The 20,750-nt window shown below is 53.1% G+C and overlaps 1 protein-coding gene across 34 annotated transcripts in view; it reads right to left on the bottom strand.

Annotated features, from left to right (window-relative positions):
• TPCN1 (two pore segment channel 1) overlaps window positions 1-20,750 on the bottom strand; it is a 75,430-nt gene that overhangs the window by 2,709 nt on the left and 51,971 nt on the right. For 20 of the 34 annotated variants that reach the window (XM_077955256.1, XM_077955251.1, XM_077955252.1 and 17 more), the window contains 17 exons: window positions 19,240-19,356; window positions 18,911-19,035; window positions 18,027-18,075; window positions 17,427-17,490; window positions 15,512-15,556; window positions 11,238-11,294; window positions 11,104-11,157; window positions 9,935-10,007; window positions 8,649-8,756; window positions 7,507-7,578; window positions 6,891-6,980; window positions 5,487-5,602; window positions 4,716-4,762; window positions 4,044-4,112; window positions 3,764-3,848; window positions 2,699-2,838; window positions 2,426-2,506 (listed from right to left, as the gene is read on the bottom strand). In XM_077955256.1, coding sequence (XP_077811382.1) covers window positions 2,426-2,506; window positions 2,699-2,838; window positions 3,764-3,848; window positions 4,044-4,112; window positions 4,716-4,762; window positions 5,487-5,602; window positions 6,891-6,980; window positions 7,507-7,578; window positions 8,649-8,756; window positions 9,935-10,007; window positions 11,104-11,157; window positions 11,238-11,294; window positions 15,512-15,556; window positions 17,427-17,490; window positions 18,027-18,075; window positions 18,911-19,035; window positions 19,240-19,356 — 1,392 coding nt within the window. Of the gene's footprint in view, window positions 1-2,386; window positions 2,507-2,698; window positions 2,839-3,763; window positions 3,962-3,983; window positions 4,213-4,639; window positions 4,763-5,486; window positions 5,674-6,890; window positions 6,981-7,506; window positions 7,579-8,648; window positions 8,757-9,934; window positions 10,008-11,103; window positions 11,158-11,237; window positions 11,295-15,511; window positions 15,557-17,426; window positions 17,491-18,026; window positions 18,076-18,910; window positions 19,036-19,239; window positions 19,380-20,750 lie in introns of all 34 variants that reach the window. The other 14 variants (XR_013401476.1, XR_013401477.1, XR_001448220.3 and 11 more) reach the window with 9 other exon arrangements.

Below are 20,750 nucleotides of genomic sequence, written 5' to 3'. Positions count from 1 at the left end.
GGCCCCAGAGGCAAAAATGACAATGAAATCTTTCCCTAGTGTCTGGAGGCTTGCACACAGCAGCTCTCCAACAAGTCCAAGCAGGAACAACCCTCGCCCCTTGTTTGTGAGCATAACCCTTCACTAAAGGGTCCCCCTGAGGGACCCCTTTTGAGCTTGGCAGGAATTGTGTCCATTTCACACCTGAGATACTGAGGCTCAGAGCTGTATTGTGCTAATACTTCACCTAACTTTCACCCTCCAACAGGAATGTGAAGTCATTCTGAAAACATCCAACAGTGCACCACCCAAGGCCATGATTATAACCTCTGACATTTTCAGGGACTGAGGTATTCAGGTAATTAAGGAATTAAGAAGTATACCCCACATTTCCTTTTTTTTTGGAGACAGAGTCTCACTGTGTGGCATAGGCTGGAGGGCAGTGGCGAGGTACGGCTCACTGCAGCCTTCCACTCCTGGGCTCAAGTGATCCTCCCGCCTCATCCTCCCAAGTAGCTGGGAATACAGGCATGCACCACCATACCCTACCCTACTTTTAAAAAGACTGAACCATAGACTTTTAGAGTTTTGAGATGGCCTAGTTCTGACCCCCTTGTTTTACAGAGGGGAAAACTGAGGCCTGGAGCAGATGGACAGGCAGAAGGGCAGAGGCCGAGGGCAGCACACCTCCCTCCGACCACACCTGAGTGGGTGCTGCTGCACAGTTGTCCGCTTGCACAGACAGGCATGGAGTGACTTGCCCAAGGTCAAACGCTTCTATTATTTCCATGTCTCTGTGATACCAAGTTCAGTGAGCCACTACACATCAGCCCAGAGAACACTGCCTGAGTCTCTTGTGTTCCTGAAGAGAATGTGTAAGCTGCTTTGGGGATGGCACCTTCTGCTTTTCAGGTGTGGACCCTGGTTGTCACCGTTTTAGTGAAACAGAAGGGCTTCAAGCTGTTAAAATGCCAGAAAACAGAGCAAAGCCACCACAGCTGGTGTAGGAGAGGCTCCCCAGAGCCCTGGCAACCCTGAGGTGGTTGAGAAGACCCTGCAGGGCTCATGTGCTGGTGGCCCACGGTCTGGAAGGCACAGTGCCAAGTGCCAGCCCACATGGTGCTTTGTGAGATATTTTCCTTAGCTGCCAATATGTAGAGATTGGGAGATTGTGCAAAGAAAAGGAAAAAGAAAAACATCTGACTCTGCCTTTTTTTTTTTTTTTTGAGACAGAGTCTTGCTCTGTCACCCAAGCTGGAGTGCAGTGGCATGATCTTGGCTCACTGCAACCTCCATCTCCTGGAGTCAAGCAATTCTGCCTCAGCCTCCTCAGTAGCTGGGATTACAGGTGCACAGAACCAGGCCTGGCTAAATTGTGTATTTTTAGTAGAGACAGGGTTTCACCATGTTGGCCAGACTGGTCTTGAGCTCCTGGCATCAAGTGATCTGCCTGCCTTGGCCTCCCAAAGTGCTGGGATTACAGGCGTGAGCCACCGTGCCTGGCCTGCCTTTTCTTAAATTAGCAGCCAAGGTGGCAGGATCGCTTGAGGCCAGGAGTTTGAGACCATAGCAAGACCTCACTGCTACAAAATAAGATAATTAGGGTGTCACGATGCACACCTGTAGTTCCAGCTGCTTGGGTAGGCTGAGTGGGGAGGATCACTTGAACCCGGGGGTTGGAGGCTACAGTGAGCTATGATCGCGCCACTGGACTCCAACCTGGGTGACAGAGCAATACCATCTCTAAAAGAAAAAAAACAAACACCCAATTATGAAAAACTCCAAGCGGTCCCAGCCTGGCCAACATGGTGAAACCCCATCTCCACTAAAAATACAAAAAGTAGCCAGGTGTGGTGGTGTGTGCCTGTAATCTACTGGGGAGGCTGAGGCAGGAGAATCGCTTGAACCCAGGAGGCGGAGGTTGCAGTAAGCCTAGATCGCGCCACTGCACTCCAGCATGGGAGACGAGCGAGACTCCATCTCAAAACAAAACACCAAGCAGCCTGGCCACAGTAGACCTTCTTCCTATTGGGCAGTACTCGCTGGAGCTGGGAGGAGGCTGTGTCCCCTTTGGACAGGCACATCCTTGCCAGTTCACCACCGTCACTGCTCTTTCCTCTTTGCTCGCTGTTTCTTGCTACACATGTTTGAGTTTGCAGCTGACTCAGAATAAGAGATGGAGACGAGGTTCTGGAGAATTCATAAGGGGCAGGGACATATGGCGGCAGGCAAACGGGAGAGCTGCCTCTGCTGTGCACGTGTCAAGGGTTTAAGGCTAAGTGGGCCCCACTCAGGTCCCACACAACCCCCAGCAGTGGTCCCGATGGACGATCCGCATCTCTCTACCAGCCTTCTCCCTCTCCTCAGAGGGCTGGGGAGCAGCTCCCTGCCCCTCCCAGGCTGTAGCTCGGGGGAGGACTCGCAGCGTGGTCAGCCAGGCTCCTACCTGGATCTCTTCCTGGTACATCTTCAGGCTCAAGTCGCTCTTGGTCCTTGATCGCCGTCCCAGAAACACCATGGAACGTTGCTAAGGAAGAGCAGAGGCTGCAGGGCTGGGCTGCAGATGTTCAGGTCCCACCCCTGGTGCCACAGCTGGCCTCTCCCACTTCTCCGGCTTTTGCAACTGTGTCACTCAAAAATGTTACCAATATCTGAGGGAAGGGATCACACCATGGTGAAACCTGCCTCCCTCCTTCGGACCAGGGCCTGGGCTCCTCACCTGGTATCTCTCCATCTGGGAGAGGGTCTCCAGCAGCCGGGTGACGTCCGAGGAGGCCCCCTGTGCCTCCCGGTAGAGCTCCAGGACAGCAACTAGCTCTTCTTTGGAGATTTCCTTCTCAAGGGTGATGCCACCATCAACTGCAGGGAGGGAGGGCAGGTGTGGGAAGGGCCTGGGGCTGGAGCTGCCAACCTGGCTGGGTCTCGTACCTCCCTGACCCCCCTCCACAAGGGGTCTTAAGGTTCCCTCTCTAAACCGACACTGCATTGGCATCCTGCTCTCCTCCTCGGCCCTCCCTTCCCTTCCCCTCCCTCTGCTGTGATATCAGGAGTGCAGGTCTAGCCAGCAGCTGTTACAGGGCCAGAGGGTTTCAGGAAGGGGCCTCTAAACACAGAGAAAATGGTCAGACGGTCTGATACGACAGAGATCTGAGGATGAGTAGTAACAGGTGTGGGCACGGGGTATTCTGTCTGTTTTGAGAGACAGGGTCTCACTCCGCTGCCCAGGCTGGAGTACAGTGGTGTGATCATGGTCACTGCAGCCATGACCTGCTGGGCTCAAGCAATCAAGGGCAGACAGTTTTGAATTTGGGAAGAGTGAGGCAGTCACTAAAGCCAGCACCATCCAGTTGCAGCAGGAATACGATTCGCCTGTGCTGTAAACAATGTTTACACCATTTAAATCAAGAACCGTAATGTGAACCTATTATTGAGAAATGTGGAGATGACTAACAGAAGAAATAGCTAAGAGGGAGAAGCCTCTGGAGGATGGGAGGGGGAAGGCAGGGCACGGGCTGCTGCTGCCACATAAGCCTTTCTCTATTTCTTGATTTTTCTCCAACTATGACATGCACTCTTTTTTTAAAGTTAGATCATGTCTTCTGACATTAAATATTTGAAAATCAATACAAATACAAGATCTAGAAAGACAAGCCAGATAGATAAGCTGGACAACCAGACAGCAGAAAAATCACAGCCTGATGGCTGGCTGGACGGCCACCCAGACAGACAGACAGAGCTGGGTGGGCGGCAGACATCAAATGCCCAAGGCATCATCCCTGCAGACCTTCCGAGTCCTGGTTCTTGCGGCTGTAGTTCATTCGGAAGACGAAGGCCTCGAGGATGAAGGCGACAATGATCGTCATCACCACCTGGCCAGGGACAGGAAGGGAGGGGCAAGACAGGGGAGGAGGGTGGGTGAGTGTCCGTGGCTGCGCAGCCCACGCCCAACAGAGCCCGGCCATATGGGACCCAGCCCCACTCCCTGACGCTGCAGCCTGAAGAGCAGGGGCAGCTGGTGACATGGAAGACGAAGGACAAAGAGCGTTCTGTGGTCCGGGACCTACCATGGTCACAATGTAAAAGGTCATGAAGTAGAGGCGGCTCCAGTGAGAGGTCTGAGAGGTGACGCCTTCCTGGAGACCAAGAGAAGCAGCCAGTGAGGGGGTGCCCATGCAGGGCAGGTCCCCGTCTACACAGGCTGCTCCATGGCCCTGGCTCTTCGTAGACCCCACCCTGATTTGTGGCTGGCTGTGAGAGACGGAGGGGTGGGAGCTTGCCCCCCTGGGCCCAACACTAATTCCTGACTGCTGAAGGAGCCCTGGCTGCTCCCTTGGACGGCTGGATCCAGAACCAGGGCAGCCTTTATCTCAGTAGGGCTGGGAGTCGGGAAAGTTTAAGGAATGGAATAAAGAGATCAGCAATGCTCGCCGCATTGTCACTAGAGGGAAAAGTCATCCCTACAGTGGGCAAGACAGGACAGAGACCCAGAGTTTAAGTGCCATCTCCTGGCTGCTGGGAACATGCAGGGAGATGGGAGTGACAGCCAAGTCCAGCCAACGCTGGGAAGGGTGGCTCCCCGGGCCCAGCCATCCTGTGGCTGAACACCAACACAGCATGACTCAAGACCCCCAGCCCTGCGGCTATGGGAAGAATGATACACCCTGGGTTGGGGGGGAGACCCAGGGTCGACCCCAGGACTGACAGGAAGACACCCCCAGAGGTGCCCAAGCTCTTACCATGATGATGTACCAGTTGTTGACAACTGTGAGCTCAAACAGGGTCACTGCCAGGGGAAGGGAGAAAGAAGCATTCTGATGAGGCCCCACTTCAAAGTCAACTTCGAGTGGCCTCTTGCCAGCTATCCTGGGTGCCGTGTGCTGAGATGAGGGGGTCACCATATGACCGCTTGGGTTGTGAGCTCCAGGAAGGACCAGGCAAGGCACTCCTAGGGCGCTGGCTCCACAGGACATTGTGGCCCGGCCCCAAGAGGACACACCCTCTGCCTCGGCAGCCTGTGCCACACGAGACCATCTGGATCTTACTGGGTGCAGATCTGGGGTGTCATGGGGGCACACCCTTTTTCTGGAGAGGCGGTTTGGCTGTGTTCGCCTCTTCATGGGGGTGGGCAGAGGGCTGTGGGCAGCCTGAGCTGGGGGGCAGTGCAGCTGCAGCAGCATTGGTGTGGCTGGGTCCCATTCTGCAAGTGGCAGTGTGATGAGGGGACCCCGCCCAGCTAAGGCTTGCAGCTCTTCTCCTCCCCAAATACTGAGAAAGTATCAGGAAAGAGTGGAATCAGGCAACCGAGTGAGCTCCGGGATCCGGCCTGGACTTCACTGCTAAGGCTGGGCAGACCATGTCCTCCACCTGGGCCGGGGAGGCTTCCAGAAAGTGTGGCCCTCGGTGCTGGAGGGAGAGGCCCAGACACTTTTGCTACAACACCTCTGGGACCCGTGATGACAAGGGCGGGGTCCCCAGGGAATGTGCCCCCTGTGATTTTTCCCACTCACCAAAGCTGTTGAGGATGTTGTCAAAATTATTGAGATAATAGTAGCCTTCCTCCACCACGGTCCTGTTGCCCACGGTGTGGTTGCGCCAGCGGTAGGCGTCTGCCACTGTACTCGTGCTGGCCGGAGCACAAGGGAGAAAGGAGGGAGGGTCACAAGGCGATCGGTCACCTCCAGAGAGGACAGAACTCTGAAACAAACCAAAGTCTGGCCAAGAATCCTTCTGTTCTGCCCGCAGTCTCGTTTCCTGCCTAACCCTCTCCACCTCACGCCTGGGTCCCCGCTGGAGGAACGCCCTTGGCTACTCCTGCCTGCTGGGCTTGGTGGGAGCCCCTGGCCAGCCTGACCCACCTCTGTCACCTGGAAGTTCTCTGCCGCAGGCGGGGCCTTCTCTCTCACCACTGCCTGCAGGGGAGGGAGGAGAGGCAAGGGCCTCCTCTGCACCTGCCCCATCTAGGATCTGCTCTTGAGGCTGGACACTAGGCCACAGCCCCAGGGAAAGAATTCCCTACTTGGGCTTCCCTGATACTTGGCCTGAGCAAGTATTTGAAAAGGTTGGCCCTGTTTTGAGGAGCTCATATTTGCCACTTTTCTTCTAATCCTTTATGGCTGTTGTGTTAATATCCATGCTAATGTTTATAGAAGTCTAGTGTCTGGGCCACCAGGGAGCCTCCTTCCACATGCACGCATCAGATGCACGGGTGAGGTCTCGAGCTTGCACTAAGCTCCCTGGTGACTGCAATGTGCTCTAAAGTCTGGGACCCACTGCTATAGGCTTCTGGTTCCAGACCAAGCTTGACACTCAAACTGGGTCTCAAAGCTACCAGTGTCTTTGTAAAACTGTTTCCTCATCAGTGCTTGAGGCTGTAAAGACCAAATGCAAGAGGACTCTGAACTGAGGATGAATGAATGGCGGTGTGCAGTGATTTCACTGTGGCGGCTCAGGAGAAAGGGAGTGGTCATGGGAGATTTCACTCTCTGCTCCCCATCCCTGAGCACCATGACCTTCTTGCACGTGTCCGTCTGTCTTATCCTATGATGCTGTCCCTAGAAGACTGGTCTTGGCCCAGGTCCCCAGCCACTCCAGGAGATAAGTGGGAGGAAGCCATGGCACTTGACCTCTGGACCCGGGCTACTTCAGGGGTGGTCTCCAGCCCTCGGCAAAGGGTGAGCTGACGGCTCCCGACCCTATCTGGGGGATGGGGAAACAGGGACCCTGAGTCCAGGACCCTCGTTTAGCTCACTGCACTCAACTAAGCCCTGAAAGCAAAGCAAGGTGGTTGCTCAGAGAGGAGCATCCCTGAGGACCCCAAGGCCACAAGGACACCAATCCTGGCCCTGGCCAGCCCTCTGCCCTGGAAACGCAGACTGCCTGGGGCTGGGTGGGGCCGGGCACCGCCTACTCACTTGCAGCAGTTGGGGAAGACGATCCCGCAGAAGAACTCCATGCCCACGATGGCGAAGGAGTAGTAAAAGATGAGCAGAGTGAGGCCCAGGCTGTGGGGGCGACAGGGGCAGGGTGATGCGGGGCCGGCAGGAGGGGGAACGACTCCTCCACAGCCCCGGCCTCCTCGGACCCGTGGGGCTGACTGTGGGGCCACGCCCCAGGTCGGTTCACCAACTGGAAAGTGCCTGCGGGGAAGGGGCCTCGTGGGGCAGCTCTGGGGTGAAAAACGGCTCAAGTCAGGACGCTATGAACAAATGCCCCTTTCCCAGAGATTCACCCCTTACCTGTGAAGGTAGACTCACAGGTGACCCCTTACCTGTGAACGTAGACACAGGTGGTAAGCAAGTTGACAGCTCCCTGCCCTCCCTACTAAACATGTCAGACAGGTCAGTGGAGAAAAATGGTGCCCAGGAGACCTGTGGTGGTCAAGATTCCAGGCTCCTTGGAGCCCTGTCAGGCCCTCAATTGCAGTCCTTTGTGGAACTCCTTTCCCCCAACTGCCACTCGGCTCCCGCCCCCACGGGGCACCACGGCATGGCACCTGGACCTGCAGGCCGGGGTGGGGGCTGGCAGTACCTGGCCATCCGGGGCAGCAGCTCGAACATGGTGTCCAGCACGTTGCGGTAGCGCTCTTTCAACTTAAACAGCCTGAGTGAGGAGGACGCCTGTCACCTCCACACACAGGCGCATGCCTCAGCCCCCGCCCTCAGAACATGCCAGCCCCGCCTTCCACACGCCACATGCTGAAGACAGGCGAGGGCATCTCCTCCACCTGCGTCTGCTCCCTTGGGCGCCACCAACCCTGAGCTTGGCCCAGGTGACTCATGCATGAAGGAAGGGACCGTGGTGGCCCCAGGACACCGGCTGGGCGGGGCCCTTCCACGACAAGGAGCAGGGCCAGGCTGCGTCTCCTTGCAGTAGAGCTGCAGGCTCAGACAGGAGCAAGGCCTGGCTCCCGGGGAAGACGGGGGAGAAGCCCGTGTGCCCCGGGGAGTAGGGGCAATGGAGCTCACCAGTGAAGAAGGGTGGCAGGGAGTGGGAGGGAGGCGGACACTCAGGGACAGCCCCAGGCCACCCCCACACGCCAAAGCGGTAGGCTTTTCCTCCATAGACGCCACCACCCCTCCCGGCACCTGCCCTGCCCATCCCGCCTTGGGAGAGGATGGGGTGGACGTGGATGGGGTTGCAGCTGGAGGGTCAGGAGGCAAACCCAGGCTCTGAGGGCAGAGAACCTGGGGACCCCTCATTAGGAAGAGATACCATCAGTGGGGCAGGCTCGCCTGGGACTTCCTCCAGTGTCCCTGGGAAATCACTGGGACCCACACAGGACTTTTCTCCACTAGAGGCTGAGCCAGAAAAGCACAAGGGGTCCCTGAAAGGCCCTTCCAAGCCTCAGACCTGTGGCTCTGTGATCTGCGACTGAGCACATGGGCTCCTGTGGCTGGTGCCATGCCACCTCGGGTGGGGTGCACATGAGTCATGGGCTGGGCTTCTCTGCCCAGAGGTGCCTGGTGCAGTGAGGGGATGGGCACAGGCAGCCTGCATACCTCAGGGGTGGGGATGGTGACCCCATGGCACTTCTGCAGGGGGTGACATCTATGACTCTGGCTTGTGAACCTTCTGGCTCGTTCTGGGTCACTTGCTGGACCAATCCTGGGGCATTCCCGCCCTCCCTCTCTTTCTCCCTCTCCTTCTCCAGCTCTGCCCTGCCCCATCACCTCAACAGCTGGAGGGGGCGCAGGACCACGATGAAATAGAAGGGCTCCATGTTGAGGGCCAGCGCCAGCAGTCCCAGGAAGGCGAACACTGTCACGGAGAAGTCAAACCTGCAGGAGGGGAGAGGCCAAGGTCCACCCTGTGGCCCTGAGCCTCCCTGCGCCTGCTCCCCTCCCCGGCACCGTGCACAGCCACCCTCCCACGGAGCCCAGACACAGCAACACCAACAGGAACCAGCCGGCTGCGGGAAGAACTTCCTGCCACCCTGGGGCTTCAAGGTGGCCAGGCCCTGTCCCAGCATGCGTCTTGGGAGTCAGGCCTCAGTGCTCTGACCCCAGGGCCAGAAATGCCCGGGAACCCCCTCCAAAGGGCCCCGTGCTGGTCTAACGACGGGGAGGAAAGAAGCCCCGGAGTCCGCAGCCCTGGAGACAGGCCTCGTCTTCCGCTCAACAGATATCTGGCTACACACTGCGGACCAGCCTGACCCCAGGGAACTTTCTGAGGGAAGACAGCAGGCCCTTCCAGTGAGATTCCCATTAGAACAGCTTGCCCTGCCCCAAGCCAGAGGACCCTCTCTCCTCTCCAGACACACAGGGCACACATGTGCTGTCAGCTCCTCCCAGCTCTGCTCTGTGTGTTAACCCCCTCGCCCTCGCGGCCCACTCTGCGCGTCAACCCCCTCGCCCTCGCGGCCCACACTGCGCGTCAACCCCCTCGCCCTCGCGGCCCACTCTGCGCGTCAACCCCTTCGCCCTCGCGGCCCACACTGCGTGTCAACCCCCTCGCCCTCGCGGCCCACACTGCGTGTCAACCCCCTCGCCCTCGCGGCCCAAGACCTCATGAGTGCAACCTGACTTCACAGGCCAGTTAACTTGAACAGGGCAGGGAAGTGACCTCCCACGCTCTGGGGAACAGGCAGAAGGGCCACGTGGGTCTCAATACTGCTGATCAAGGAAGGTGGGGGAGCATTCTTCTCTGTGGGCATTGTGGTTTTTATGGAAGAGAAAAAAGTTTAATGACTCAGGAAGAGCCAACCAGCCTGTGGCACCTCAAAAGGCCATTTCCAGAAGGACTGGCGTGGGTGGTCTGAGAGGCTTCAGACAAGGGCCTGACCCTGGGGAGTTCCTGGGCTGGGGGCAGGGCTGCTTGAGGGAGACACAGGCCTCGGCCCGTCCTCAGACCTTCCCTCTGCAATTCCAGAAATGGCCCGGGATTGGGGTGTGCAGAGAAGGGTCTGGGGCCACCATCAGAGTTTCAGCTTTGCGTCAGAAACATGCTGTCCACTCACAAGTTCCATCCGGAGGACAAGTACTCCACAGGGCCCAGGCCGGCGACCTTCAGGAACAGCTCCACCCCATAGACTGCGGACAGAAGGAGTCCATCGGCAGCAGCCCCGCCACATCCTCCCCCTGCTCGGTCTCCTCTTTGAGGCTCCTCCACAGTCTGCAGCCTTCCTGCTGGCCATGTGCCCTCCAGGCTGAGCCCAGGCCTCACTCATGTCCCACCGTGAGAGCAGGTGCTCCATGAGAGGGCCCAGATGGTGGGCAACTGAGTAATCTGCTTAAAAGAAACTGGCCAGGCATAGTAGTTCATGCCTATCATCCCAGCACTTTGGGAGGCCAAGAGAGGAGGATCACTTGAGCCCAGGAGTTGGAGACCAGCCTGAGCAACATAGTGAGACCCCGTCTTTACAAAAAATACAAAAATTAGCCAGGCATGGTGGCGCTGTGTGCCTATAATCCCAGCTACTTGGGAGGCTGAGGCTACTTGGGATCCCTTGAGCCCGGGAGGTTGAGGTTGCAGTGAGCTATGATCACACCACTGCACTCCAGTTTGGGCAACAGAGAAAGATCCTGCCAAAAAAAAAAAAGAGAGAGAGAAATCCTCCCTTCCCGTCTCTGGGCAGGGCCCTGCTAACCATTTGTCCATCCAACAGGTGTGTCCTGACCACCCCTTCCATCTTGGGCCTTGCACTGGGTACCAGGTGTGCAACAGTGGCCAGTGCAGGGCACCCCTTGGGGCAGAGAGCTTATCAGCTCGGTGGGAGAAAAGACGCCAACAGGGAATGACAGCACAGTGTGCTCAGACTTGATAGAAGGGGCAGGAAAGTCAGGAAGAGGCTGGGGGAGACGCCACCAGGCAGAGGAAACCCCTGTGCACAGCCCAGAGGCAGGCGAGAGCAGCAGGCAGCAGAGGCCACTGAGGAGGGCAACAGCGTGCAGCGGGGGACACGGCGCTGGCAAGCGAGTGGAGGGCCACACACGCCTAGGATTCTGGGCTCCATCCAGAGGGCAGTGGACAACCACGAAAGAGTTTTAAACAGGGACAACACGGAATCCGACTAAATACTCTGTCTCTTCCTGTTTTAGAGAAGAACCATGAGGTTCTATACTGAATAAAAGTTCTCCCAGACAATTTTAAAACAAGCAGTCCAGCAAAGCCATGTCAGAAACTTACTAGTTAGAAAGACGAGGTAACTCCAGGGCACGTGCTTGGAGAAGAAGTTCCCACCTGTAAGGCAGAGAAGTAGCAGCTCACAGGCAAGCTGGGTGTGCCGGCCAGGACATGGCCAGTCCCCAAGCAGGGCTCACCTTTCAGCATAAACGTCTCCACGAGGATCCAGACCCCGTTGACTGCCACCACCAAGTCTGAAATACACAGGCCCGTAAAAGACAGAGAAATAACGGGGGGCTTAGAAATCTGCAGGTCACAGTTGCCGTCCCTGGTTAACTTCCTGGAGCTCTATGGGATGAGGAGAACAGGGCTGCTCCACACACCCATTTGATTGGGAACGTCTTTCTACTCAGTGCTCTTACCAAGGGAGCTAAATCAACCAGTGTTTTCACCTAGAAACAGCTACAAATTTCTAAAAACACTCCCTCTGTCACTGTGTGAACACCAGTTATGATGTAGAGATTATTCCAAATTGGTGTAAAAGATGGACAATATACAAGGCATTCAAGGATTGAAAACATGTGTTTTCCCCTAGAGACTTCTAATTTTAAAAAATTGCATGAACTCTTTAGAAAAACTGCATATGCGTTAAGCCATTCGCCTAGCGATCCCACTTTCCAGAAACCATCCCAATGATGCACTGGCAAAAATGTAAGATGTATCTGAAAGCTATTCACTGCAGCACTATTTGTGATAGCAAAACACTGGCAACAATCTCAATGATCATCAGTAGGGGAGTGGTTGAGCAGACCATGATACGTTCATAAAGTGGCATACTTTAACCATAAAAACAAACACAGGCTGGGTACAGTGGCTCACACCTGTAATTCCAGCATTTTGGAAGCCTGAGGCAGGCAGATTGTGTTGAGCCCAGCGGCTCGAAACCAGCCTGGGCAACACAGGGAGACCACATCCCTACAAAAAATAAAAACAACTAGCCAGGTGTGGTAGTTGTGGGCCCAGCTACTCAGGAGGCTGAGGTGGGAGGACCGTTTGAACACAGGAGGTCAAGGTTGCAGTGAGCTATGCTTGTGCCACTGCACTCCAGCTTGGGTGACAGAGCAAGACCCTCTCTCTAAGAGAGAAGAAAGAAAAGAGACGAGGTACATTTCTACATATTAATTTTTTTTTTTTTTTTTTTAGACAGGGTTTTACTGTCACCCAGGCTGAAGTGCAGTGGGGCATGATCTTGGCTCACTGCAACCTCCACCTCCTGGGCTCAAGCGATCCTCCCACCTTAGCTTCCTGAGGAGCTAGGAACACAGGCGCACACTACCACACCAGCTAATTATTGTATTTTCTGTTGAGCTGAGGTTTTGCCACATTGCCCAGGCTGGTTTCAAACCCCTGGGCTCAAGCCATCCACCCGCCTCTGCCTTCCTAAGTGCTGGAATTACAGGTGTGAGCCACCATACCCAGCCTCATTTCTACATATTACCATGAATTGGTCTCCAGGGCACATTGTTAACTGCAAAAAGCCAGGTGGCAGAAAAAAGTGCATAAAATATGCTATTGGTTAAGACAGAGATATTGATATGCATCCAACTTACAGGTTTTAAACAATGGAAGAAGCCATAAATAAAAGTTGCCCACTGTGGGAAGTGACAGGGATAGAAATGAAATTTCCTTCAATATATATATTTTTTGTAGATCTGACTTGGAACCATGTATTTTACATAATTTTTTTTGCTTTTTTTTGAGATGGAGTCTCGCTGTGTCACTCAGGTTGGAGTGCAGTGGCGCCATCACAACTCACTGCAACCTCTGCCTCTCAGGATCAAGCGATCCTCCCGCCTCAGCCTCCCAAGTAACTGGGACCACAGGCGTGCATGGCTACTTTTTTCTATTTTTGGTAGAGATGGGGTTTCACCACATTGCTCAGGCTGGTCTCGAACTCCTGACCTCAAGTGATCTGCCTGCCTTGGCCTCCCAAAGTGTTGGGATTACAGGCATGAGCCACCATGCCCAGTCCTAATTTACATAATTATGAAACAAAATTTGTTTTTTTTTGAGATGGGGGATCTCACTCTGTTGCCCAGGCTGGAGTGCAGTGGCGCCATCACGGCGCACCGCAGCCTCAACCTCCCCAGGCTTGGGTGATCCTCCCACCTCAGCCTCCCAAGTAGCTGGGACTACAGGTGTGAGTTACCACACTCAGTTAACTTTTGTATTTTTTTATAGAGATGGGGGTCTCACCATGTTGCCCAGGCTGGTTTCGAACTCTTGGGCTCAAGCAATCCAACCACCTCGGCCTCCCGAAGTGCTGGGATTTTAGGTCTGAGCCACCATGCCTGGCCATAAAATAAAATAAAATGTCAAAAGCAATCCCAAAAAATAAAAAATAACATGGCATAAAAAAATCCAAATGTATATCCCATTGGTGACATGTCCACATGGAAAGGAACTATTCCAGGTGACCTTAAAACACAAGGCCAGGCACAGTGGCTCACACCCGTAATCCCAGCACTATGGGAGGCCAAGGCAGGAGAATGGCTTGAGGCCAGGAGTTTGAGACCAGCCTGAGCAACATGAGAACACTCCAACTCTACAAAAAATAAAAACATTAGCCGGGTGTGGCAGTGCGCACCTGTGGTCCCAGCTACTCAGAAGACTGAGGTGGGAGGATGCATTGAGCCTGGGAAGTCAAGGCTGCAGTGAACTATGACTGTGCCATTGTTGGGGCACCAGACTAAGTCCTTGTCTCAAACAAACAAACAAAAAACCCCACAGTAATCTGAATGTACATCCCCAGACTGATGTTTCTAGGAATTATATCATTGGGATTGCGTTGCAGTTGTTATCCTGGGACTGTGAGATAAAGCAAATGAATAACTGTGCCAGTGTAGTTAGGAACCTGGATATTTTTCTTCTTTGTTGGTGTCTGATTGTCTTCAAAGACAATCTGGATTTTAAGATTGAGAATCTAGGCCAGGCACGTGGCTCACGCCTGTAATCCCAGCACTTTGGGAGACTGAGGTAAGTGGATCACCTGAGGTCAGGAGTTCGAGACCAGCCTGGCCAACATGGTGAAACTCCATCTCTACTAAAAATACAAAAATAGCCAGGCGTGGTGGCGCACACCTGTAATTCCAGCTACTCGAGAGGCTGAGGCAGGAGAATCACTTAGAACCCGGGAGGTGGAGGTTGCAGTGAGCTGAGATCATGCTAGCCTGAGAGACTGAATGAGACTCTGTCTCACAAAAAAAAAAAAAAAAAAAAAAAAAAGGATTGAGAATCTAGATGTGTAAGATTCATGAAATCAGTCTTACACATCTAGATTCTTAATCTTAAAATCCCTGTAGGCCTGAATGTGAAGTATCAGCATGAACTCACAACAGTTTATCTTTTTTTTTTTTTTTTTTTTTGAGATGGAGTCTTGCTCTGTCACCCAGGCTGGAGTGCAGTGGCCGGATCTCAGCTCACTGCAAGCTCCGCCTCCCGGGTTTACGCCGTTCTCCTGCCTCAGCCTCCCGAGTAGCTGGGACTACAGGCGCCCGCCACCTCGCCCGGCTAGTTTTTTTGTATTTTTTAGTAGAGACGGGGTTTCACCGTGTTAGCCGGGATCGTCTCTCGATCTCCTGGCCTCGTGATCCGCCCGTCTCGGCCTCCCAAAGTGCTGGGATTACAGGCTTGAGCCACCGCGCCCGGCCACAACAGTTTATCTTTAAAGAAACAAAACCCTAGTTCTGTCCATGGGAAGGCCTAGAAACAGTGACCAACCCAAGCAACGAGCACTCAACGCCTCGAATTGTGTCTCTAACACCATCTCCTACTAAAAGGAACCAGAGCTCCTTGGAAAGACCAAATTGGATCAAGCCTCTAGGTTAGTACTATCCAAGGGAATTTTCGTGACAATGAAAATTTTCTTATCTGCACCATCCAATTGGTAGTCATTAGCCATTTGTGGCTATTAAGCACTTGAAATGTGACTGCTAAGCTGATTTTTTCATTTTAATTAGCTTAAATGTAAATGGCCGCATGTGGCCAATGGCTTCCACACCGCACAGCATAGCTCTAGATAGAACTACTAAATTCCAGGAAAGGGCAACAGAGGAACACACAAAACCCAAATCCTGCTTCCTCACCTAAATACTGCATGAGGGGAGGAAGAGGAGCCTAGAGATTAAAACAAACTCAAGAGACATATCGACCAATCAACTCTGTAGTTCTGGAATTTGCTTCCAAAAAATCTAGGGCTAGAGGGGATGATAAGCCACAGTGAGGATACAGATGGGTGACGGGCACGGGGATGCGTGTGGTAATGTTTTCTCCAATTTTATACATGCTGAGAATTCCCCACAGTAAAAAGTCAAACACAGGATTCTAGGACCAATCTCTTGCCTCTCCTGCTTCTAGAACAGCAAAGGACTCAGGGGGAAAGTGGCCTAGAGTGGAGATATTTCATACTTACACATGAAATACTGGAAGGCCTTGGACTTCACAAGGATATTAATGCCTATTTGAAGAAAAGACTTGTTAAAATGTAAATTTATGCACTTGTTTCCCCTACCGTATCCTTCATTTTTTATTTTTTATTTTATTTTATTTTTTTGAGACGGACTCTTGCTCTGTCGCCCAGGCTGGAGTGTAGTGGTGCGATCTCGGCTCACCGCAAGCTCCGCCTCCCGGGTTCACGCCATTCTCCTGCCTCACCCTCCCGAGTAGCTCGGACTACAGGTGCCCGCCACCACGCCCAGCTAATATTTTGCATTTTTAGTAGAGACAGGGTTTCACCGTGTTAGCCAGGATGGTCTTGATCTCCTGACCTCGTGATCTGCTCGCCTCAACCTCCCAAAGTGCTGGGATTACAGGCGTGAGCCACCGTGCCGGGCCCGTATCCTTTATTATTATTATCTCCTTCTGGGCAGGTGCGACCACCTACCACATTCTTTGTGCATGCAGGTAAGCATGGTCTTTAGCCCAGAGGTTAAGAAAGGAGGGTCCTGGCCGGGCGCGGTGGCTCAAGCCTGTAATCCCAGCACTTTGGGAGGCCGAGACGGGCGGATCACGAGGTCAGCAGATCGAGACCATCCTGGCTAACCTAGTGAAACCCCGTCTCTACTAAAAAATACAAAAAACTAGCCGGGCGAGGTGGCGGGTGCCTGTAGTCCCAGCTACTCGGGAGGCTGAGGCAGGAGAATGGCGTAAACCTGGGAGGCGGAGCTTGCAGTGAGCGGAGATTGCGCCACTGCACTCCAGCCTGGGCGACAGAGCGAGACTCCGTCTCAAAAAAAAAAAAAAAAAGAAAGGAGGGTCCTACTCAAAGAGTGGTACCCACACTTCTGTTCAGACCCCCAGACAAGACTGCACTGACTGCAGCTGCTCTGGGGAGAGGCTGAGCAACCTGGAATCGAGATAGAGCAAGACAAAGCTCTGCTGACCACTGCTGAAACTGGCATGAAATTAACGGGCAATTGTCAGGTTAATAATATGAGCACCCAATTTCAAATTTTCAAACTTTACACTACACAAGCATTATTCAAGGGGTCATGCAAAGTAAGTATACATCCTGTCATAAGAGGAAGGTAAAAATATATTACTGGGGCTGGGCATGGTGGCTCACTCCTGTAATCCCAGCACTTTGGAAGGCCAAGACAGGCAGATCACGAGGTCAGGAGTTCGAGACCAGCCTGGCCAGCATGGTGAAACCCTGTCTCTACTAAAAACACACACACACAGAATTAGCCAGGCACAGTGGCAAGTGCCTGTAGTCCCAGCTATTCAGGAGGCTGAGGCAGGAGAATCACTTGAACCTGGGAGGCGGAGGTTGCAGTGAGCTGAAATCGCACCACTGCACTCCAGCCTGGGCGACAGAGCGAGACTCCATCTCAAAAAAAAAAAAAAAAAAAATATATATATATATATATATATATAAATAATTGGATGAAAAGGTAGATAACAGAATACAATATATAATGTCACCCTATTGTTTTAAAAATGCATAGAAAAACGGCACGGAGGGAAACACATCAGAGAATTAACAGTGGTTATCTGGGTGGTAAATTTCCATTTACTTCTAATTATCTCACTTTCAAGTTTCTTCAATGAATATCTTTGCTTTTGTATGAAAAAAGAAAAATTCCCCAAATGTCTTGGTTGGGTTAAGTTACCCATTTTGGTTGGGTTAAGTTACCCATTTCTCTCCTAATCTGCTTCCTACCACGCTTACCTCCCTGCTGGGGTAATCACGCTGTCTCTTCACACACACATTCAGACAAACACACACACACACCTGTCTGAACCTCTCCTCAGATGCTCCTCGGTGGTCTCTGAAAACTTCCGTCAGCCCCCAGCTGCCAACACCTGCCATATTCAAGCCCACTTACCTTTGAAGATGAGGAGCGCCGTCCTGGGAAGCTCATCAAACCAGTGCTCTCTGTTTTTCTTGGCCTGGTAGACAACAGGACCAAGAGGGAGGGTGTCAGGGCCAGGGACCAGAGCCGTGCCCTGGAGCCAGGATGCTGGCTTCCTTTCCTGTTCACCCTGCTAAACTGGGGAACAATGTTAACCTTCAGGGATCTATATGACAACACAGCCAGCCAGTGTGTACCAAGCATTTACAATGTGCCATGCAGGGGCATTATTTTAGTATAGTCCTGAAATTAGCTTTGTCAGTAGGGATTATCATTATGCCACTTCCCAGGCAAAACAAGGCTCAGAAAGGCTCAGCAACCTGCCTGATGTCACACAGTGACTAATGGGGTCTAAGTGAGATTGGGTGCTGTTAACCATGACACTATGTCACAAATGTGAGGGCAGATTTGGGGGCTGGGGGCCACCTGTGATCCCTGAAGTGTACCATGCCAAGCTGGGGGCTGAGCTGCTGTAGCAGGGAGAGAGCTGGATCTTGGGGTGTCCCTGCTTCTCACTGCCCCACTTGGGGACCTGTCTGTCTACTGCTTCTATGGTCTCAGAGGAGAACTCACCTTCCACTTCAAAGCCGCAACTTCGTAGATATCGTAAAAGTCCTTTAGGCTGCCAAAAGCAAAATAAAAAGGGACAAAATATCAGAACATAGTTCCACTGAGCTTTGCTTCTCTTACTTGCCTGCCTATGGACACCTTTACAGGGTGAGGGTAGGAGGAAGGGAGGGGACACCGTGTGAGTCCCAGCACAGCAGTGCTGGGGGATCCTTTACCTGCGATTGTTTGGATCTCCTCTGACCCTGAAGTACTACGAATACGTAATCCACTTAGTCTCCACCGACTGCACTAACTACGGACAGTGTCAGTGCCCTGGAGAGGCAGCTGCTGGAGTACTAGGATTCTTACGAGGACAGAAACTTTGCCTTTTAGCAGGGGCCTTAATGTAACACCTGGGACTGCAAGCTCAGCTCAAACAGGGCTTGTTCTCAGCTCCACAGCAGGCTGCTGTGGACAGGGCTTGGTCATCAACAGCCTGGAAGACCAATCCTGCCCCTGGAGATCTAGGGTCAGTTCTCTGCGGCCGAGCCAGGTATGTGCAGGGGATGGGGGAAGTATATTCACCCCTCTCTGTCCACCTGGCTCACATGGGACTATCCCACCCCACTGGGGGTTCGAGGGCCAGCAGCTGGACCAGTCCACTCCATGAGCTCCTTTTTTCTCAAGTCAGTTTGAACTGGATTTGTGTTGGACTTTTGTCACTTGCAAAAGGAATCCTGGTGAATCCAGTCTGTAAGTCTACATGGATAAACATCTCTGTGGAGGAAACTGAAGTCTCTGACAAGCCTATAGGCCTGCCCACCTCCACGGCCTTCACATGCCCTGGTTCACTCTAGACATGAATGCCTTGTCTGGCCACGCTGCCCCTAGCAGGCACCTGCTCTTACCTGAGCAGAGGTGTGTTGTTCTGATTCAGGGCCTTGAAGGTAAGATAGCGCTCCCTGGCACTCATCCGGGGCTTGTAGAAGCGCATGAGGCCTTCAAACTGCCTGTAGGAGATGCCGGCGGGCCTCTGGGGGAGAGGGAGGAGCAGTGTGGAACCCAGACTACTCCCTTTCCCTTGGGGCACCCACTCCAGATCCACTCCAGCTCTGTTCATTCTTCCAAGGGCAGGGCTCCTGGTTTCTAAAGTTGCTGGCCTGGCCATGCTTAGGGGCTGCTCTGGGCAAGGGAGGGAGGACAGGGACCAAGCCCCTCCCTGGCCCATGGCTCCTACCCTCTGGCTGACGAGCAGGCGGTAGGCATGCTGGATGGCGGTTCGCTTGTGCAGTAGCAACGACTTGAACTTGCGTTTCTCAATGTCATTGAAGGTGTCGAACACCACAGCCAGAAGCTGTGGGAGAGAAGCACAGGGCCCTGGTTCAGGGCCGTGAGTGGCTGGGGCAGGGGGTGCAGGGGGGCATGGGTTCATCATCTAGGCAGGACTCTCATCCAGCCAACCCAGAGAGGCCCTGGGGAGACCCTTTTGCCTGCACCTCATGGGGTAGGAAGTCGGTCTCCCAAGTCTCAACAGAGGAAAGCCCTTTGTTCCTCTTGTAAATTTCCCTCTTCAGATACATGAAGGCATTGTTACTCAATCTTTCCCAGGTTCCCCTCCACTTTCCCACACTCCCTTCCCCAGTTCCAGCTTGTCCCAGGCTGGGCAGGGGCAAGCCAGGGGAGGATAGAGTAGCAAGAGGGGCGCATCTGGGTTCTGAGCCCAGTCTGACTCTGGCCAGTGGCAGGAGGAGGCTGCCTGCCCACTGCCCTCCTGACCTCCGAGCCAGAAGTACCCTTCCTCCCCCTGCCCTCTTTGTACTTCTCCTTCACTGCTTCATGTGTGGCCCAGGAAAAGGGGGAGTGAGAGGCTCTGCAAGCAAGGAAATAACGTTCTAGAGTTGGCTAATACCAAAGTTAGCTTATCAGAGGGGGATGGAAGGTGGGGGAAGAACTTGAAAGAATCCTTTTTAGAAACACTTTCTCTGTCTTTAAAAATGTTTTAAGGGAAACTCTCTGGTCCTTTCCCTCAAACTGGTTCCCCATTTTTTCCCTGTGGATCAAAGGTCAGCACGCTTTTTCTGTAAAGGGTTCAACAGCAACTGTTTTAGGCTCTGGAGGCCAAATGATCTCTGCTGCAATTACTAACCTGTGGTCATATCATGTGATCAGCCACAGACTATACATAAACAAATGGGCATGACTGTGTCCCTGTGTATTTACAAACACAGGCTGTGGGCCAAATTTGGCCAGCAGGCCGTACTTTGTTGACTGTTGCCCTAAATTCTCACAGCTCTAAATATATTGCAAATTAAATCAAACACAAAGAAGTACTCAACATATTTCTTCTTGGTTTTGAGGAATTAAAACAAGAATATATTTTCTCCTTTTTAAGACTTAATTTTGGCCAGGCGCTGTGGCTCACACCTGTAATCCCAGCACTTTGGGAGGTTGAGTCGGGCAGATCACCTGAGGTCAGGAGTTCGAGACCACCCTGACCAACATGGCAAAACCCTGTCTCTCCTAAAAATACAAAAATTAGTCGGGTGTAGTGGCATGTGCGTACGCCTATAATCCCAGCTACTCAGGAGGCTAAGGCAGGAGAATCACTTGAACCTGGGAGGTGGAGGTTGCAGTGAGCCGAGACTGCGCCACTGTACTCCAGCCTGGGTTACACAGCGAGACTCCATCTCAAAAAAAAAAAAAAAAAAAAAAAGGACTTAAAATTTTTTAGATTTCACATGTCTACCT

This window comes from Macaca mulatta, chromosome 11 (assembly GCF_049350105.2).
Source record: "Macaca mulatta isolate MMU2019108-1 chromosome 11, T2T-MMU8v2.0, whole genome shotgun sequence".
NCBI classification, from domain to species: domain Eukaryota; kingdom Metazoa; phylum Chordata; class Mammalia; order Primates; family Cercopithecidae; genus Macaca; species Macaca mulatta.
The sequence above is the reverse complement of the archived record's forward strand: the minus strand, read 5'-3'. Positions and strand labels throughout refer to the sequence as shown.